Source organism: Haliaeetus leucocephalus, unplaced genomic scaffold (genome assembly GCF_000737465.1).
Source record: "Haliaeetus leucocephalus isolate CR32 unplaced genomic scaffold, Haliaeetus_leucocephalus-4.0 Scaffold722, whole genome shotgun sequence".
Classification (NCBI taxonomy): domain Eukaryota; kingdom Metazoa; phylum Chordata; class Aves; order Accipitriformes; family Accipitridae; genus Haliaeetus; species Haliaeetus leucocephalus.
The window spans coordinates 5,460,693-5,477,035 of NW_010973158.1; the positions used below are offsets into that span (position 1 = coordinate 5,460,693).

The 16,343-nt window shown below is 41.6% G+C and overlaps 1 protein-coding gene across 3 annotated transcripts in view; it reads left to right on the plus strand.

The window, feature by feature from the left end:
- Positions 1–36: 36 nt before the first annotated feature.
- ANKRD55 (ankyrin repeat domain 55) overlaps positions 37–16,343 on the plus strand; it is a 46,952-nt gene continuing 30,645 nt past the window's right edge. Inside the window, exons 1-5 of one of the 3 annotated variants that reach the window (XM_010580568.1) lie at positions 37–218; positions 6,837–6,978; positions 8,830–8,960; positions 11,057–11,166; positions 14,590–14,650. In XM_010580568.1, the coding sequence (XP_010578870.1) occupies positions 8,844–8,960; positions 11,057–11,166; positions 14,590–14,650 (288 nt within the window). In that variant the 5' untranslated portion in view covers positions 37–218; positions 6,837–6,978; positions 8,830–8,843. Of the gene's footprint in view, positions 219–6,836; positions 6,979–8,829; positions 8,961–10,111; positions 10,335–11,056; positions 11,167–14,589; positions 14,651–16,343 lie in introns of those variants that run through there. The other 2 variants (XM_010580567.1, XM_010580569.1) reach the window with 2 other exon arrangements.

Consider the following 16,343-nt stretch of genomic DNA (forward strand, 5'->3'; position numbering starts at 1 on the left):
GCGGGCTAATCCACATCGCCTTCAAAAAAACCCGCAGCCGCAAAGCGAGTTTCGTCCTCTGACAAGAAGACCGGACGGAGACAGCTGCCGTGGCGTTGTTTACTGTGATAAATGGGATTCTTCCCTGAAAACCCCGGAGGTGGCGTTTGTCTGGTTGTAAATAATGAGACAGACCGCAATGGATTTCAGCTCCTCGTCGGTGTTCGATCAGCACAAAGGTAAGTCGCCTGCTACTAATGTCAAAACCCTCTGGTCCTCCCATGCCTCCCGTGGAAATCTACTAGGATTACTTGACAGAATAAACAGCAAGGATTTGTGGAAAAGATCGGGTCTCCTAGACACTCATTTTGGTTACACGTGAATGAATTTCTTCCATCAATTTTAGACGCGGATATTTCAGCCTATTGCTACAGTGAATTTTAGAAATAAAATTTTTCAGCAGAATAGCAACAGCATCTTACATAAGATTGCTCTTACGCTTAGCCTTGAGAGATGTATGTATATATTTATTGTTTATATTATATATTGGTCCTCTAATGGAGATAATATATATATACAGACACAATTGCAATATTAGCAAACAAAGCAGTTTAAAATGGAGTAAAAATTTAGGAAAAGCTGATTCTCATAAGTCTACTAGTTTGTATACATTAAAAGGACTAGATGCTGACAAGCAATCGACTTTTCTTCGGCAAATCTTAACTGTATAGGTAAAGTATTGTTGTAATCGTGAATTTAAGGTATCTTTAAAAGCCCCAACATGAAGATTTTCTACATGGTAAGGTTGCTGTGGAAATACAAATGTGTCTTTGTTGTCTGTTTTTAAGTTAAATGGTTGAATTTCCTGTCTTTATTTGCCAATACCAGTTATATGTCTTATGGTTTAATCCACTATAAGGTGTGTAGCAGCATTCCTTTTACGTTCCCAAAGCAGGAAGCTGTCATTGCTTGATTATCCATGTTGCAACAAATTTCTCTTTAAGTCAGCTTGCCAAATAATTCATGTGCAGCGGCCACAGTGTCCAGTGCATGCTTGCAAAGTATCCAAGCTAACACGGCCGTGCTGGCCCCACAACGAAGGTGCTGACTGTAGAAAAAAGACGAAGGGCAGAAGGCAGACAGACACTGCGGTGCCTTTTGAGCAGCTGGGTCCCACAGGTTGTATTTTTGTGCTTGCCTATGCTTCTTCAGTGATCCCACAGTAAATACATTCCATGTAAAGCAGTGGATTTACGGCTGCCTTTCAGCCACAGTAGCGGTCAAAGCCTGAAGCAAGTCTTGAGACTACTGGTCTACACCAGGGCAGCCGGCACCCCACCCTGAGCAGGTGGGGAAGAGTGGGAGGCCATCAGGCAAAACTGAGTGACAAGAGACAGAAAATACTACCAGCAAGGATAAAGGAGGAGGGGAGAAGGGGGATCTGTACTGCAGGAATAGAGACAGGTGCTCCTAGGTCATGTACGAATGACGTAAGGAACATTTTCCCCAACAGGACAGAGATGGGGGGCTGACTGAGCTTCTGCAGCTCCAAACAGCCGTTCTCAAGCTCTCCTTCTGCAGGCGCTACAAGTACGCCCTGTGCCACATGCTGACCCAGCAGTGCTCAGACTGGGGGGGGAGAGGGGAAACCTGCGTGCTCAGTGCCGTGGGGATGGCTGCCAGGGAGCCGATGGAAGTGGTGCCAGGAATGAGGCTGGAATATGACCAGGGCTGGGGAAGGAGAAGTCAAGTTTCCAGATGGAGGAGGGGGCAGACAGCAATGCAGGAGACCACTGACCCAAACCACCTTATCTGGGTAGAAGTGAGGGAGTTGGGAGGCAACATCTGCCTGTACCTCCCCTTGCTCCTAATGTGCAGCCTGTCCTCCTGCCAGGCCACTCTCCACACTGACCCATCCTTATTCCTGTCCAGCATCATCTCCAGCCCCATGTCACACTCCACTCACAGCATCCCCCCGGCAAGAGGGTCCCCTCCAGATAAATTTATCACCTCTCCTCCACCACCACTGCAGGGATGCTGGCTCATTAGGTGGTTTGTGACTTACTGTTTGCCTTCCCTGACAGCTGAGTGGGAGGCGGATGGGGAGCAGAAGCAGGCAACACACAGTAATGGGACGCTGAACCCCTTGGTTGTTAGGCAAAGAAAGCTCTACTCAAAATTTAAGATTTATGGTGGATTTTATCTAAATAGCATGTTAATGTCTTGGCACATTACTGATTTAAGCAGGCATAATTTTTTTAGTAAGAAGGGGAATATCTTTCATTGGAGCAATTTATAACAATAGAAGAATACAGAGTAGCTTTCAAACACACCAGATCAATATCTGTTGGTCCAATAAAATAATCCAACCCTACCTACAAACCCTTTCTCCACCCCACGCATTAGAAAAATATCCCAGCTACAGATCAATAAAACAGCATTCCAGGCTTGAAAATCATACCGTCTCTTTGCAACACATCCTACGATATTTCTCATTAACATCTTACCAATATACTGCAACAGCAGAAGCAATGTGGGACTTAAAGAAGCCAACCAACATCAGAAACCCCTCCCCTCCTAATACTGCTTGGTGCCATTTGAATGTGTGTTGTACCTGGCTTCAAATGTTTACCGTTTAAACAGAGAAGCTAGACAAAGGCCTGGACTGGTACATTCACAGCCAGGCACACACAGGGATTATTACTTCATTAAGCAATCAATAAATCCATAATATTAAAGAGCAAGTTACAATTTCCAAAAACTGCACTCATCCACCTCCCCCTGACCCTTGACACTGACATGCTGAAATCAAATAAACTGCCTAGTGTTGTGTCCTGCTGACAAGCTGTGGGAAATCTCTTAAGGCATTTGGCTACTGGTGGAGACAAGAGGGTTTATAGGAAAGAGGGAAGTAAATTATATACATAAATATTTCTTCTTCACAATGAACATAAATTATCCTGTTATCCAGCCTTCAGTTTTCAAAACTTAGTGTTTTAGCATGGTCTAAATCAGTCATTTTCAAGACCACATACAATAAGCTGCAGCAAATTTATCTAGACCTTAAAAATCCAATGCAGGAGAAAGCATGCACTTACGTGCATCTAGCATGCACTTTGTAAAACAACACATCAGCCAACATCGCAAATTGAACAAGACATGCATTCTCCATAGGAGAGTCAGAGGAGAATTAATGTCACAAGCAGTGTAATTTCATTGCTCTGAATCCTGTGATCATTCTGCATGTTTCTTTATATACCCCCATTTCTGACCAAAAGACAATGACTTTGTCTTAAAGAAATGATGCACTTTTTAAAACACTGCAGCTTATTTCAGATAGATTGGCTTTTAACTTTGATTCTTTCTGAGAATTTTAGCTACAAAAGAAGATGTCACAACCCTGTATGTCATTTGGTCTTTGCTCACTAAGATTTTTCCAGACCCTTCTATGCCGCTGTTATGCCAGCCTGCAGTTCCTCCCTACCCTTGCTCCATATGCAGGCTCTTAGTTGGACCTTCTGCCTTCCTGAAGGTGACTAGCACCTTCCTTTCACCAGCAGCACAGCAATTTTCCAAAATAAAATGTAAAATGGCACCAGTACTCACAGGCATTTACAGAACTGCAAGATAATAAATGAAGTGACGCTAACGCATTCGAAGATGGAGGGTCAGGCATTTGGCTGTTCACAATCCCTTTATCCCACATGGTGCAGGTGCCCCCGCCGCAGCCGAGCCTCCCAGCAGGGTGAGCTCACAGAGCAGGACACCAGTGCTCAGTACCTCACTGCAAAACGCCCACTCTCCAAACCATGCCTCTTCTGCCCAGGAAGGTGTCTGCAAAAAGAAATGGCCTACAAGCTTTGCGCCCATGCCACCTCATTGCTTGATAGGTAGGGTAAGCTGGAGGAAGATGAAGTGGGAGATGTTGTGTCCCCTGGAGCCAACCGCATCCAGCAAAAATGACATCCAAGCCCTCCTGGCATTCCCTGCTCCCTGTCATGTGAAGCCTCAGAAGACTACATGTCTGTCTTCCGCCTTGTCCCCCACCCAAAGCCACACAGGTCATGTTAAAGACACCCCACTTGAAATCACATCACCCTACACAAATGGAATTAGCGCCAGTCTACTTTATGTCGGATGCACAATATGGGCGCTCATCAATTCCTCCTGGCTCAGTCTCCCTCACCAGCAGGGTGACAGCCCGGTCCACCTGCCTCTCCCTGCTCTGACAGCTAGGACTCATGGGTGGGGAAGTGTGACTCTTAGATGTGGCTTCACGCCATTATCCCTTAAGAGGAGAGGAGCCCATGTTCTGCAAAAGCAGGTGTGGGGAAGACTTCTTTGTTCATTCATCCATTCGTTCAGAGTTTTGCTTCCTCTCCTCATTCAGGAGGATAATTGCTCTGGGGAAAGCAGCTTCAGGCCACCACAAGCAAAGGCACAGGGGAGAAGGTGTTTTGGTTTTAGTTAGATGAGAAAGGGCAGCGGGAGTCAGGGACCCACATGCAGGTGGGTCTTCCCATCTTCCATCCATCTTCCTGCCACCCTGCCCTCTGGGTAAGCAGCTGCTCTCCTCCGGAGATGGAGACTTTCCTTTTGTGGCTGGATTACTCTGCTCCTGACTCACAGCAGGAAAATTTAACAGTACTTTCAAGGCCAAACAGCAAAATGTACAAAATTGACATGTGTCATGCATGAAGGAGGTGATGGCCCCCTTGATCCACTGTCTGTCTCAGAACATCTAATAGTTTCTTTCCCAATGTCAGCAGTAACTTCTCTGTACCATTTCCATATAATAACCACTACATGCAGCTGTGAGAGGAGCTATGTCGGTGCTTGTGGCTGGCACCTTCTGTGTACCTCCAGAGACTGGCCAAGAGGAGCAACACAAGCGATGAACCTCTGCCTTGTCTCCTTGCCTTCCGCCCAGCCCATGCTACACCCCTCTTTGAGTAAGGGACTAGCTCAGACTTGAGCTTGTTATTAACATGTCTTCGCTGAGCATACCGATTATGAGAGCAGTCTGCATATCTGGCATGATAAGGAAATCTGATTAATGGACCCTGTGGTAAAGTCACTTCTTTTTTCATATAGTAGTCACTGCTGATGACTCTCCAGAGGCAATGACTCTTAGTCTCTCCTGATCTCCCAGGCAGACAGGTCAAAGCTTCTGAGCCAAATGAACAGTTCCCTCAGCAATAGACTGCCCAATAGAATAAAAAGCAAATCAACATTTTTAATTTTAAAATTTTATCAAATGTGTAATTTAAAAGGCCAGCTAGAAGGAAGAAAAGAAATTAAATTCTCTTCAGTTGAGTAGTGATGGAATCTGCACTGGTGAAGGCAGATTTAACATCAGCTTTCTAGTTTTCCCAAGCCCACAACTAGAGCTCCAGCTTTGACAGACTAACCTTTCCCATGGTAAGAGCTGATTGCGTTTCCATGGCAGCCAAGTTTTGAAGTTGAGAGTGATGATCACATCCCGGGGAGGAGAGATCACATGTGGGGAATTATGCTGGGCTGTAAACCCCAGTGTGGAGCTCATACGAGTTCAGCTGCAAGAACATCTGATCACAACATGAATAGTGTGGCTAATGCTTTAAAAGATCTTAAATTTAAAAGATCTTTATCACTCAAAAATATATATGACAATGTTTAAAATATAATTTATATCAATGTGTTAATGTATTATTTGGTTATGAAAAAGACTTTACTAACTTTTTAAATTCTCTTTAAACCATCCCCCTTTTTTCTGCACAGCTTACATAGACGCTATCTCCAGAAGACACAACAGTACGGATAAGTCAGCAGTCACTTAATCTGTCTTTCTTTCGATCAATTCTCTAGTGTGATTTAGGAGGCAGTTTTACTTTCTCCTGCTAACAAGGTAGTGCAGTGGCAGGAAAAATGTTATGCTCTGTAGCTCTGACCCTCATCCACAGTAAACAACAGCACAGCTCACTGCAGCTGTACTTCTTTTTGAATTAATAGAGATCAGAAACTCTTTTTAAAATTAGACATAAGACTGTGGCTGACCAACAATACACATCTAGGGCATTTTACCATTACATCATATTTGACCTTGCACCAAAAAATCAACTCTTTTGACGCCTGGAGTTAATAGTCCACTTGAAGCCAAAGGAGGTGTAGGCATGTGGAGCGTAGCATGACCAGTCTGGAAGGAAGTTACAAGCAAAGAAGCAAAGAGAAAATCATCGCATTAATTTCTCTAGAAAGAAAAATCTGAGGAGTGTTCAGGAACAGGTCCTGAAAGTCATCTGCTTTAAATAACAACTCATACTGTAATGGCCAAACAAAAAATAAACCTCTCCTGGGTTCCAAGCAATAGTCCACCTTTCCTTTTTGCAGGAATTATTAACACAAAACATTGCTGCCAGAAATTCAGTCTCCTGAGAAGAGAATTCCCCTGGACACCACAGGGACAGGAGGTGAAAAGCATCAGTCTTCTGACCGGTGCAAGGATAACACCTGAACTGAAAACACCTGTGTCCTGATTTCATCCTATCTCACAAAAGTGTAGCCAGCAATATTATGAGCTAGTTCAGTTATTACTTCACTTTCTCAAGTCATGTTACATTAATGTTAGTATGATTTCTTATAAAAGGTGGAAACTTTCCATAAGTTTTCTTCCGTCCTCTCAGTGTCTGTCTGACAGTTTCTGACAGTTTCTGGAAGAAGTTATGATGAAAAACAAGTTTCAGATGACTAACAAAAGCCACAGTGCTGTTTAGATACACTTTGTTTCACCTCGAGTTATATAGTCATAAAAACTCAGTGAAATAAGTGTCATTATTTTCACTGTTAATCATTTGTACTTGCTCTCTGCTTACTCACAGACATACTCCTCCCCTGCAGGTGATGCAGCAGAAGAGATTGACTTGACTGTGGTTTACCAAGCAGCCGCTAATGGCGATGTGAACACACTAACAGCAGTGATTCGAGAAGATCCTTCCATCCTGGAGTGCTGCGACAGCGAGGGTAAATGAAGGCTGAGCTTGCTCTCAGGGGATTAGTTGCTTCAGCTTGCAATTAAATTTTCCATTTTTTTATCCTGATTTTTGTGTTCAGCAAATTATGTTTAGTAGCAGAATATGGGAAATTTGAGTTATTCTTTGGAACATCCACTGGAAATGCTCAGTTTGGAAACTTCTTTCCCCCTGTAATTGTTTTTTATATGGATACAATTAAGTTGTTTTGCTATAATCAGACAGTACTTTATCATGAATCTATTTATCTTCTTTAGGGAGATGCTGAGAAATTGTCATTTCAGGGAAGGGAAAAGAACATTTTTTATCAAAGCCAAATGCAATACATTCTGCACATCTCTCAAGTAGAGGGTTCCAGTCTTTTCCACTTAAAAAGTATGTGTACAGAAACAGTTTGAAGGATTTTGTAATTGTTTGCTAAAGGGTTGGTTGTACAACGTGTAATGATCTAAATAATCTGTTTTATCTTGTGAGACTGTGGTCCTTTTTCTTTTTGTGTTCAGGTTACTATTTAATGTTATTACAAAGTGCTGTCCATTGGCTAGGTTTTGTATGCATCTATTTCCCACGTGAATTAAAGCCACAGATCTCTGGAAGCTTCTCTCAAGGAAGACTTTGTTCATTCAAAAGTATTTTATTGCAATTTCTTTTAAAGGACCCATATGAACACTGTCTATTCTAATCTTTACCAGTTTTCACTAAGTTACCAATTTTTCCTGCACTTTAAACCAGACATCCTAACTGTTACGTTTAGAACATCTGTTAGTCAGTAGAGAAAATGCTTAATCAAGCTAAAATGCTCTCAGTCCAGACCTTTAATGGGAGAGGGACTAGGTATGAAGGGCAGTGGGTGGAGATAGACTGATCAGCAAACGGAAGTATTTCAGCTCCAGAATAAACTTGTTTACTAGGTTGTACATACAAATGTAGCTAAAGATCAGTCTTGCAAGACAAAACATATGGCTCATATCCTGCACATATGGCAGAGTCTGCATAACCTCAGGTTGAGTAGCACGCATTTGCTCAGCAGTCTCATTGAATCCAGTAAGAATCATGATTCTTCAGTTATGTCTGAAGTTCTAGTAGTCTTACAGTTTCTAATATTCATGTTTATTCCCAGCTTAGTCATTTTAAATTGCTTTGTCAGATTCTGCAGGAAAGTCTCTTGCTGTTATTCAGCAGTTAACAGAATGGATGGAAGAGGAAGCAATTAAAAGATATCATAATATTTCACGATGAATTTTGAGTATTACGTTTGAGTGTCGATTTCAGGTTTTTTCCAGCACAGAAATTGTTTGCAGAATATTAAAAAAAAGTTCTTGTGACAACAGAAAAGAAAATATTCTAGAGCAAATCCAGCCTTTAAAATAAGTTATTGTCTACATACAGCATCAACTCACACACATACACCTTTGCACAGGACGGGGCTTGATTTCAAAAATCTTTTGAATACACAGAGACAGAACGAAGGTGGCGTTTGAGAAAGTAGCCAAGCACCATCTGGATACTAGTCACTCTGAAGAATATCAGCCTCCAAAATGGTGTACAAAGCCAGCAGTTCATATCGGGAGCTTGTCAACAGAAAAACACTTTTCCCTCCAGAAGCAGAGTTAATGAGGCAAGGCTTTTGCTGATGAAGTCATGCTCTTTTTAAAATTGGTGGTCAGTAACTGGCATAGCAGTTACTTCCTGCCTACAAAAAGCTAAGTACAACTGTTAGACAGTAGTCAGAGAAAGGATTTGTTAATCTGCCAGTGCTAACATTAGCAAATAAGAAAATATCTCTATCTTACGGCTTTGACAAAATAAAAATTGTAAAAGAACGTTTGACTTTCTTCCCCAGGTTGCACACCTTTGATGCATGCTGTGTCAGGACGCCAGGTTGATACAGTGAAGCTTCTGTTGAAGATGGGAGCCAATATTAATATTCAAGATGCTTGTGGACGTACCAGTTTATCTCTGGCAACTTATCTGGTACTAAGACTTGGGGGAGAAGGATGGAAAGATAGATGGAGTGAAGGGAGTAAATGTACAGACCGAATAAGATTTCTCCTTATACTACAGAAAGAAAAAAAGTACAAAACATTTAGTTCTAGACAATAGTGAAATTGTAAACTTTACTATAATGCAAAGCTGGAAGCAATGATTATTATAAAAGGATTAGGACTCTTGTCAGAGTGTCCTTTCTCTTTCAGGTTGTAAAATCAGTGCATGGTATGAGGATCTCACTAGGTCCAGGGTCCTCTGTGTGTTTTCAAGAAAGCCACTTTTTTCTGTGCACTGGAAAGTCCCCTCTTGTTCTTAATACACAGATTAACTTCTCCTCTCCCACTGTCAGCATCAGATATTTATGCTCCAGAGAGGGCATTCCTATCTCAAATTCTGGTGGTCAGTAGGCATGTGTTCCTGCACACCACATGAGCCAGGGCATTGCTTTTTTTTACTATGCTGGACCTTGGATGGCCAGGTTAAGAACTTAAGTTCAAGGTGCTGCAGGTGCCAGTGCAGGTACTCAGTTCATAAGCAACCCAATCCTCCACTCAACCCACGTGCAAGTGATAGTAGGGGCAGACATCCCACTCAGAAGTTTGGGAAGGGAGATGTGGTGCTCTCTGTCTGAAGCACACAGGGATGGTCCTCTTCTCGTTGGTCTTCTACTCCTCACTGGAGGGAATTCAGGATTCAGAGAGAGGATGGGGACCAAGTTAGTTGGGCAGAGGGGTTGACCATGGGCTTCCTTTATTAGCTGCACAGAAAGGAGGAAGGAATGTTCACCCATGCTGCATAGTATGAGTTATGGCTGGAGGACCGCCAGTTCATTTAAACAGATACTGTGGCAGCCTAATCAAATCACATCCCTTGCATCTAGTTTCTTCCTGCAAATTCAGGAAAAAAACAATGCTTCTGCTCAGCTATGCAATATTCAGCCATAAAATAAGTGTAGAAAATAGCAAAACAGGCAATCTCATTCAGCGCAAGGAGCATGTCCAACTTACTTGAGAATAAACATTTCATCTGCCAGATATTTTCAAAAAATCCCACAATTAGTGTCATGCTCCTTTTTTCCTTCCTCTTTTCCCAGAGGGGAAAAACTATTCTTTGGAAAAAAAGAAATGACTGGAAAAGATTTAAACCACCCAGGCTTCGAAGTTTCCATTTCTGTTTCCGTGATGGATATAATCAGAGGTCTGGAGAGCATTTGGCTGTAATGTCTGTCCAGAGAACTGAATTCAGCAGAGCTCTACAGTCACAATCGCATGCAAGGTTCGGTGCTCTTATACTTCCACTGAGACCTGCAACATGGATGTTCTGATTCCATCATTCCACACCTTTTCCCTATAAATGCTGGTAATGCCGATCTGACATAGCTCACACAGGAGGGAATGATCTTTATCAATTGCCCATGGAAGTTTGAACAAAACACTTAAACACATGGTTGATTTCCCTGGGACTTAAGTGTGCGCTGAAAGATTTATGCAGTCACAACAAAATTGTTTATTTGCTTTTTTGTTGAGGTGATCAATAGAAAGTTTTAGTCCAAGAACTGATTCATCCCATGTGTTTTGGTGCTGTTTTCAGTCTAACATTGCCACTAATTCGAACTTCTGCAGCAATGTTTGTAAGACCACACTCTAAGGCTTTTTACTATTGATTTGCCATCCCTGCTAAAATCTCATAAAGGAAATGAGATTAAGCGCTGATGTTGTTGCTTTAACCTAGCATAATTAAATCCACATGCAGGAATATGTGTAGCATTTGCTAGTGATACAGGAATTAGCAGGTTTTTTATCACTGTTTACTCAGTAGGTACTTGCCACAGCTGCAGAAAAAACAAAATGCTGTGTAAAGAGAACACCTTACCACAGAAATGAATGACCAAGCTAGTCTGAGACTCAGACTCCAAAGGGGAACCGCTCTCAGTGCTGAGAGACCTCCACTGGGGAAACAAAGATCAGTTCCTCTGCTGGCAGAAACAGCTACAGTCACACACAGATGCCAGAACCACAAAGCAAAGATCTGGCCCGATGCATTTTGTTTCCCTCTTTGACATGCTCTAATTTCTTTTTTAGGGGTGGCTGGAAGGCTGTGTCAGCCTGCTCAGAAATGGTGCTAAGCAAAACATACCTGACAAAAATGGGAGGTTGCCACTACATGCTGCTACCGCAGAGCCTGACGTGAGGTATGTCCCAGGCTCCAACAGCATTTGCTGGTTGAATTTGAACAGGTAGTCACTAACACAGGCTACCCAGCCCAAAGGGGAGTCCGAGTCAGGAAGGTTAGCTGTGACGGTTGCACTTATGACGTGCTGCTTTGTTTAGTGGTTATCATAAAGGGGGTAGAGAGGAGGAAAAGCATTGTACACTTGTGTAACAGAGATACACGGCCAAGTAAGGTAAGGAGCCTAATTTAAGATCACAACAGCAGGAGGGAAAAAACTGTGTAATAGAGGTTGGAACTCTGGGTTTCCCCTGACAAATTACCTTTCTGCCACCTCCCCACATTACAAGAAGCTCCTTCTCTGGACTTCTCCAAGTAGCAGGGCAAATGTGAGAAAAGTTTTCCACACGACAACCTCGCTCTGAGAGCCCCTACTGTAAAGGGGAAGCTGAGGTTTGGTGGACTGGCTCATTTTTAACTACTTTTACTGAAGGTGGAGTAACAACTACAAAGCGTCTTCACAAGAAGTCTTAAAAAGATCCTATTTGTCTCATTCCAGCCTGTGATAATAGGAAGGTTTAAGAAATTTTGATTTGTACATCGGAATAAATTCACTCAGAAAACTCTCCTAAGTAAATCATGGTGGAGGGGGGATAGGAAGACATTAGAGACGGGTAAAACATTCAGGACATGCAAAATGCTCGTGTAACTTGATCACTGAGTCTATGGTGTTGCTGCCGTCACCATATCAGACCAGCCCAGACCTCTGTGTGTTTCTGCTGATCTTGCTCTCCAGCCTTTTTTAACAAACAGCTTTATTCATTTTCCACGTTATCATTGCTTTTCATGCATCACTTGGAGAGAATAGTTTGAGGTTTCTGCAGGAATACGGGTCACTATCATTAAACAAAGCCTCCACAGAAAGAAGACAATGTTTGTACAACACTGCACATGCTGCTACTTGAAAGGGAACAGTAATCTACTTTACCAGCAGCACACAGGGTTCCCTGAACATTTTTCACATTCTCCATGGATACGGGCAGACCTTTGCTCTGCACAGGAGTTTACCACTTGCTCAATTCCTTTTCCTCTGTCTTCTCACTGCGTTTGCCTTGTGCCCAGAAGACATGCCTGGAGCACTGAGGAGGAGGCTTTTCCATCACCGTCATTGTCACTCTTGAATCCCATGCTGTTGCCAAAAGGGTTTATGCAGTGGTCAGCCATGAAATGCCTTTTCAGCCAAGTTTGAAAGCTGGCAGCCTGCTGCTACAACCCCATGTGCTGGAGGCAGCACATGGACCACACGGAAAGACAGAGATAGTGATCAGCCAATTTATGTATTGGTTTGATAACTGATTTATGTGCTTCAGCACATTCCGCAGAGCCTAAGAGGAAAGGTGGAAAGAGAATCCATGGACTTTCTGATCTATGCCTTTAAGAGTAGGTATCAGAGAAATCTCAGCTGCATGGCTGAATATCTACATATTTGAGTGATAGCACTTATGTTGCCATAATTGTCTAAGGATGTAAGTAAGTGAGTCAAAGTTTGTTGTTAATAGAGGTTTTACACTCAAAGAATGGTATTTCCTTCACATGCCTTGGTTTCATTGATTATATATGGGGTTAAACTACATTATATCTGGGGTTAAACTACAGATCCATGTGTCAGGCTACAAAGCTATGTGATAAATGGGTTTTACAAGCATATTATGGTTATCTCATTTTCTTTCTGCTCACTAGTCCATTTTTACCCAGACCTATTTTCAGATACTGAATTTCTGAGATTCTGAGTCCTTATGCCAAATGACCACAAAATGTCTTGCCTTTTACAAATTTTTACTAAACTAATCACAGTAATCCTAAAATGTCATCCTTTTCAGAGTTCCTATAGTATGACTCCATTATGCTATTGGTTGTGTGATTCAGAAAAGGAGGTGTAACACCCTTTTCTACAAGTATTTGTATCCATTTACAAATTAATTTGAAGTCTCAGCAAAGCACTGGGATCTGCCCAGTCTTCACCCTTTAGGGATATTCTAGTTAGAAAAAAATTAAATTTGGACTTCTGGCATCTGAAGATGGCGTTACCAACAGATGGGCTTTTCACCTGCAGAATTGCCTGAATCATCCGTAAGCAACTGTAAATGTTTTTTTTTTTTAATAATTTACATTATCTAGTTGTTTGGGGGGGGGGGGGGGAGGCAGGGATTGTCATGCAACATTCTCAACTTGATGTGATCCACACACCTGAGCATAGTTAGTTCAATCCAGAAAACTTACTGAAAGTTGTTGAAGATTGTCCTGATGAAAAGCAGCAGATTTTCATTCAGTCTCCTATGCATGGGAATCAGTGCATGGTTGTATACATTTATTTCTGCATTATTTGTACATTTATCAGAGTTCCCTCCTTGACACTTCATCATCTTTTAATTTCCTTGCAAAACAGCATGTCTTTAAAATGTCCATGTTTTGAAGGTTTCTAGCAAATTCACACCTTCAGGTGAGCTGCAAATTTGCATCATGACCTTATCTAGAGATACACTAAGTATATATCTTTCCTTTTGCTACAATCATAAGAACTGTACATCTATGTTAGGATCTGTACTATTTGGCTTTGTTACAGCCTGTGACAGGGTGGTCCTTTTCATTTCCATGATCCATCCATGTACATGATCCAAAAACTTAGCATCCTACTAAAAAATGCAACCATCTTTGCCAAACCTATAGTGATTTCAGAACATCTTCATAGGATACCAGAAGGAAAAGAAAAGAAAAATCCATGCAGTGTTAAAAATATTATTGCACTTGAATAATATTTCATGTAACTATTTTACTGTAACTGTTCCCTCCACCAGAGGGGAGTGTTTGTAGTGTGATATTCTATAAAATGTGAACCAATGCATGACTATATTTTATAAGATAGCAATGGCCCTATCCCCGCAGACCCACTGTAAGGCCTTGTAAAATACTGTCGGTTTGTGTGTGTATAAATATGTAGTATGCATGCATACACACACATGCAAATAAGTACACAACATCACATTAATCCAAGAGTTAAGGAGAGTGAAAAATCCTTTTAGAAACTGGTTGTTTGCATTTCTGTTTGTTTAAAACTTTATAAAATAGGATGACAACGAATCACTAAGCTACCAAAAACTGCACACACATATAGTATTACACGCTCTGATTCTAGCCTAGCAATCAGCACAAGAATTCTTCCTAGTGGATTTACTTTTAATTCCCAGCACTAAACTTCTGTTGTTACAGTAAGTGATAAAGTCCTATGTGTTTTTCTAGTATGACAAAGTTTAGACCTAAGATTCTGACCTGTGCCCATCACTAATACTGATTTTTCTTGAAATTGCATGTTTTGTTTCTCAAAAAATGTCAATTTTTCAGGTTTAGTCAGGAGTACAGCACACTGATTATGTCATTGCTTCCGCAGGCTTCTGAACGTGCTTCTGCAGCAGTCAAATCTTAGTGAAATTAATCATCAGGACAATGAGGTGAGTGAGCTTGTGCTACAAGTCAAAGTCCCAGGCTCTGGGGGCACACAAGTCATGCTGTTCAGAAAGAGTCCACTGTACTATCAATTTTGTCATGAGACTATGCACTAGTAAAAAATTTCTACAATACTTTTGCTGAACTCTGTAAAGCATTACCTCATTTTTCCTAGTATACGTGATGCACCTTCAGGCTAATAAACCTTTTCCATAAACTGCCAGCTATAAGGTACCTTGAATCAGTCTCTACACTCACTTGCCAAGACATTAATTGCTTTTGATTCTTCTGAAGTTAGACATTGGACTAAATCCTCACATTTACCAGTCATCCCATTATTAAAGTACAGTTCTCAGGAAAAATATCGGAAAGCTGGTATTATGCAGAACAGCCATGGAGCTACAAAAATTTATGCTATCCTCTGATTCTTAAAGAATTATGCCCTGTATAGTGTACACAGAAGAGTGTTAACTTCACAAATGTGTTCTTCTCCAAATAGAGAAGCCTGACACAAGAGAGACTCTGGATGTCTTTTGATGTGTTTCTCTTCACTCTAATAATTGTTCAAGGATGCATCTCTTCTCCACAGTGCCAGAATCACCACAGGGTTGTTAGTTTTCCCTCTTCCCATGAACATTCCCTATCCACTGGATAGTTTGCAGACCCTGCTCACAACAAACTAAACCAGACATATGCTTTGTCTTGGTGTAGAATTATGTTGCTAATGAATTGCATGTAACCATGGATCATAATGTCAAGCCATAATGTTTTGCTGTAATGCATTGCTGCTTGCAATCTGGAATTTTAGTCCAGCTCACTGTCATCTGGCACTGAGAATATATTTGTTCAAGTGTCAGTACTAAGTCCTGAATATTCATGTCTTCTGAAAAACGCGGATCCTCACAAATGATTGCAGCTAATAGAGCTGTTCTCTTGGCATAAGTAAAACACTTCAGTTTTCCCATATTACACTTGAGAAAAACAACCCAATGAATGCATGAACGCGTAAACAGTAAGAAATACATCTGGAGGTTTCATAGTTTCCACAACTGTGGCTTTCTGTGGGTTTACTTATGAAGCCTGTGAGATGACAATGTGAAGAAACATTCCCTGAAAAAGCCTCAAATCTGGGCAAAACAAATGTCACGCTCTATTTCCCACAGCCATTTCTTGGGTTTTTTTCTCCTTTTATGTCCCCTATTACTCTTTATTTTTTATAAATGCACAATGGTTTGGCTGTCTCACCTTTAATATTATATTCTGCTGGATCTTCAGCTTTGACAGTTCTGATACCACACTCATGCTTCCTCTCAGAAACAGTAGTTTATCTACAGATGCCACTCAAGGCTGGTATCACCATGCATAAATCAGATGGATGCGGGCTAGACAGCCATTGCCTGCTGCAGCAGGCCCACATGTGTGAGCTGGCACTGCAACCAGCTCAATGCTCTTTGCTCAGCTCGGTGCTCCGAAAGGGCACGTGGAATGTACGAATTATTAGAAAAGAAATAGAGAACAAAACAGGAAACAGTATTATGCTCTGTCTTAATCCTTGATACATCCGCATCATGTTGGCTGCAAGAGTAATCTGAAAAAGGATATACAAGAAAAGGAACAGAAAAGGACTACAAAGATGGTAATAGTTACAGAGTAGCTTCCTTTCATGGGCAGGCTAGCAACTAGAACAAACTAACTACA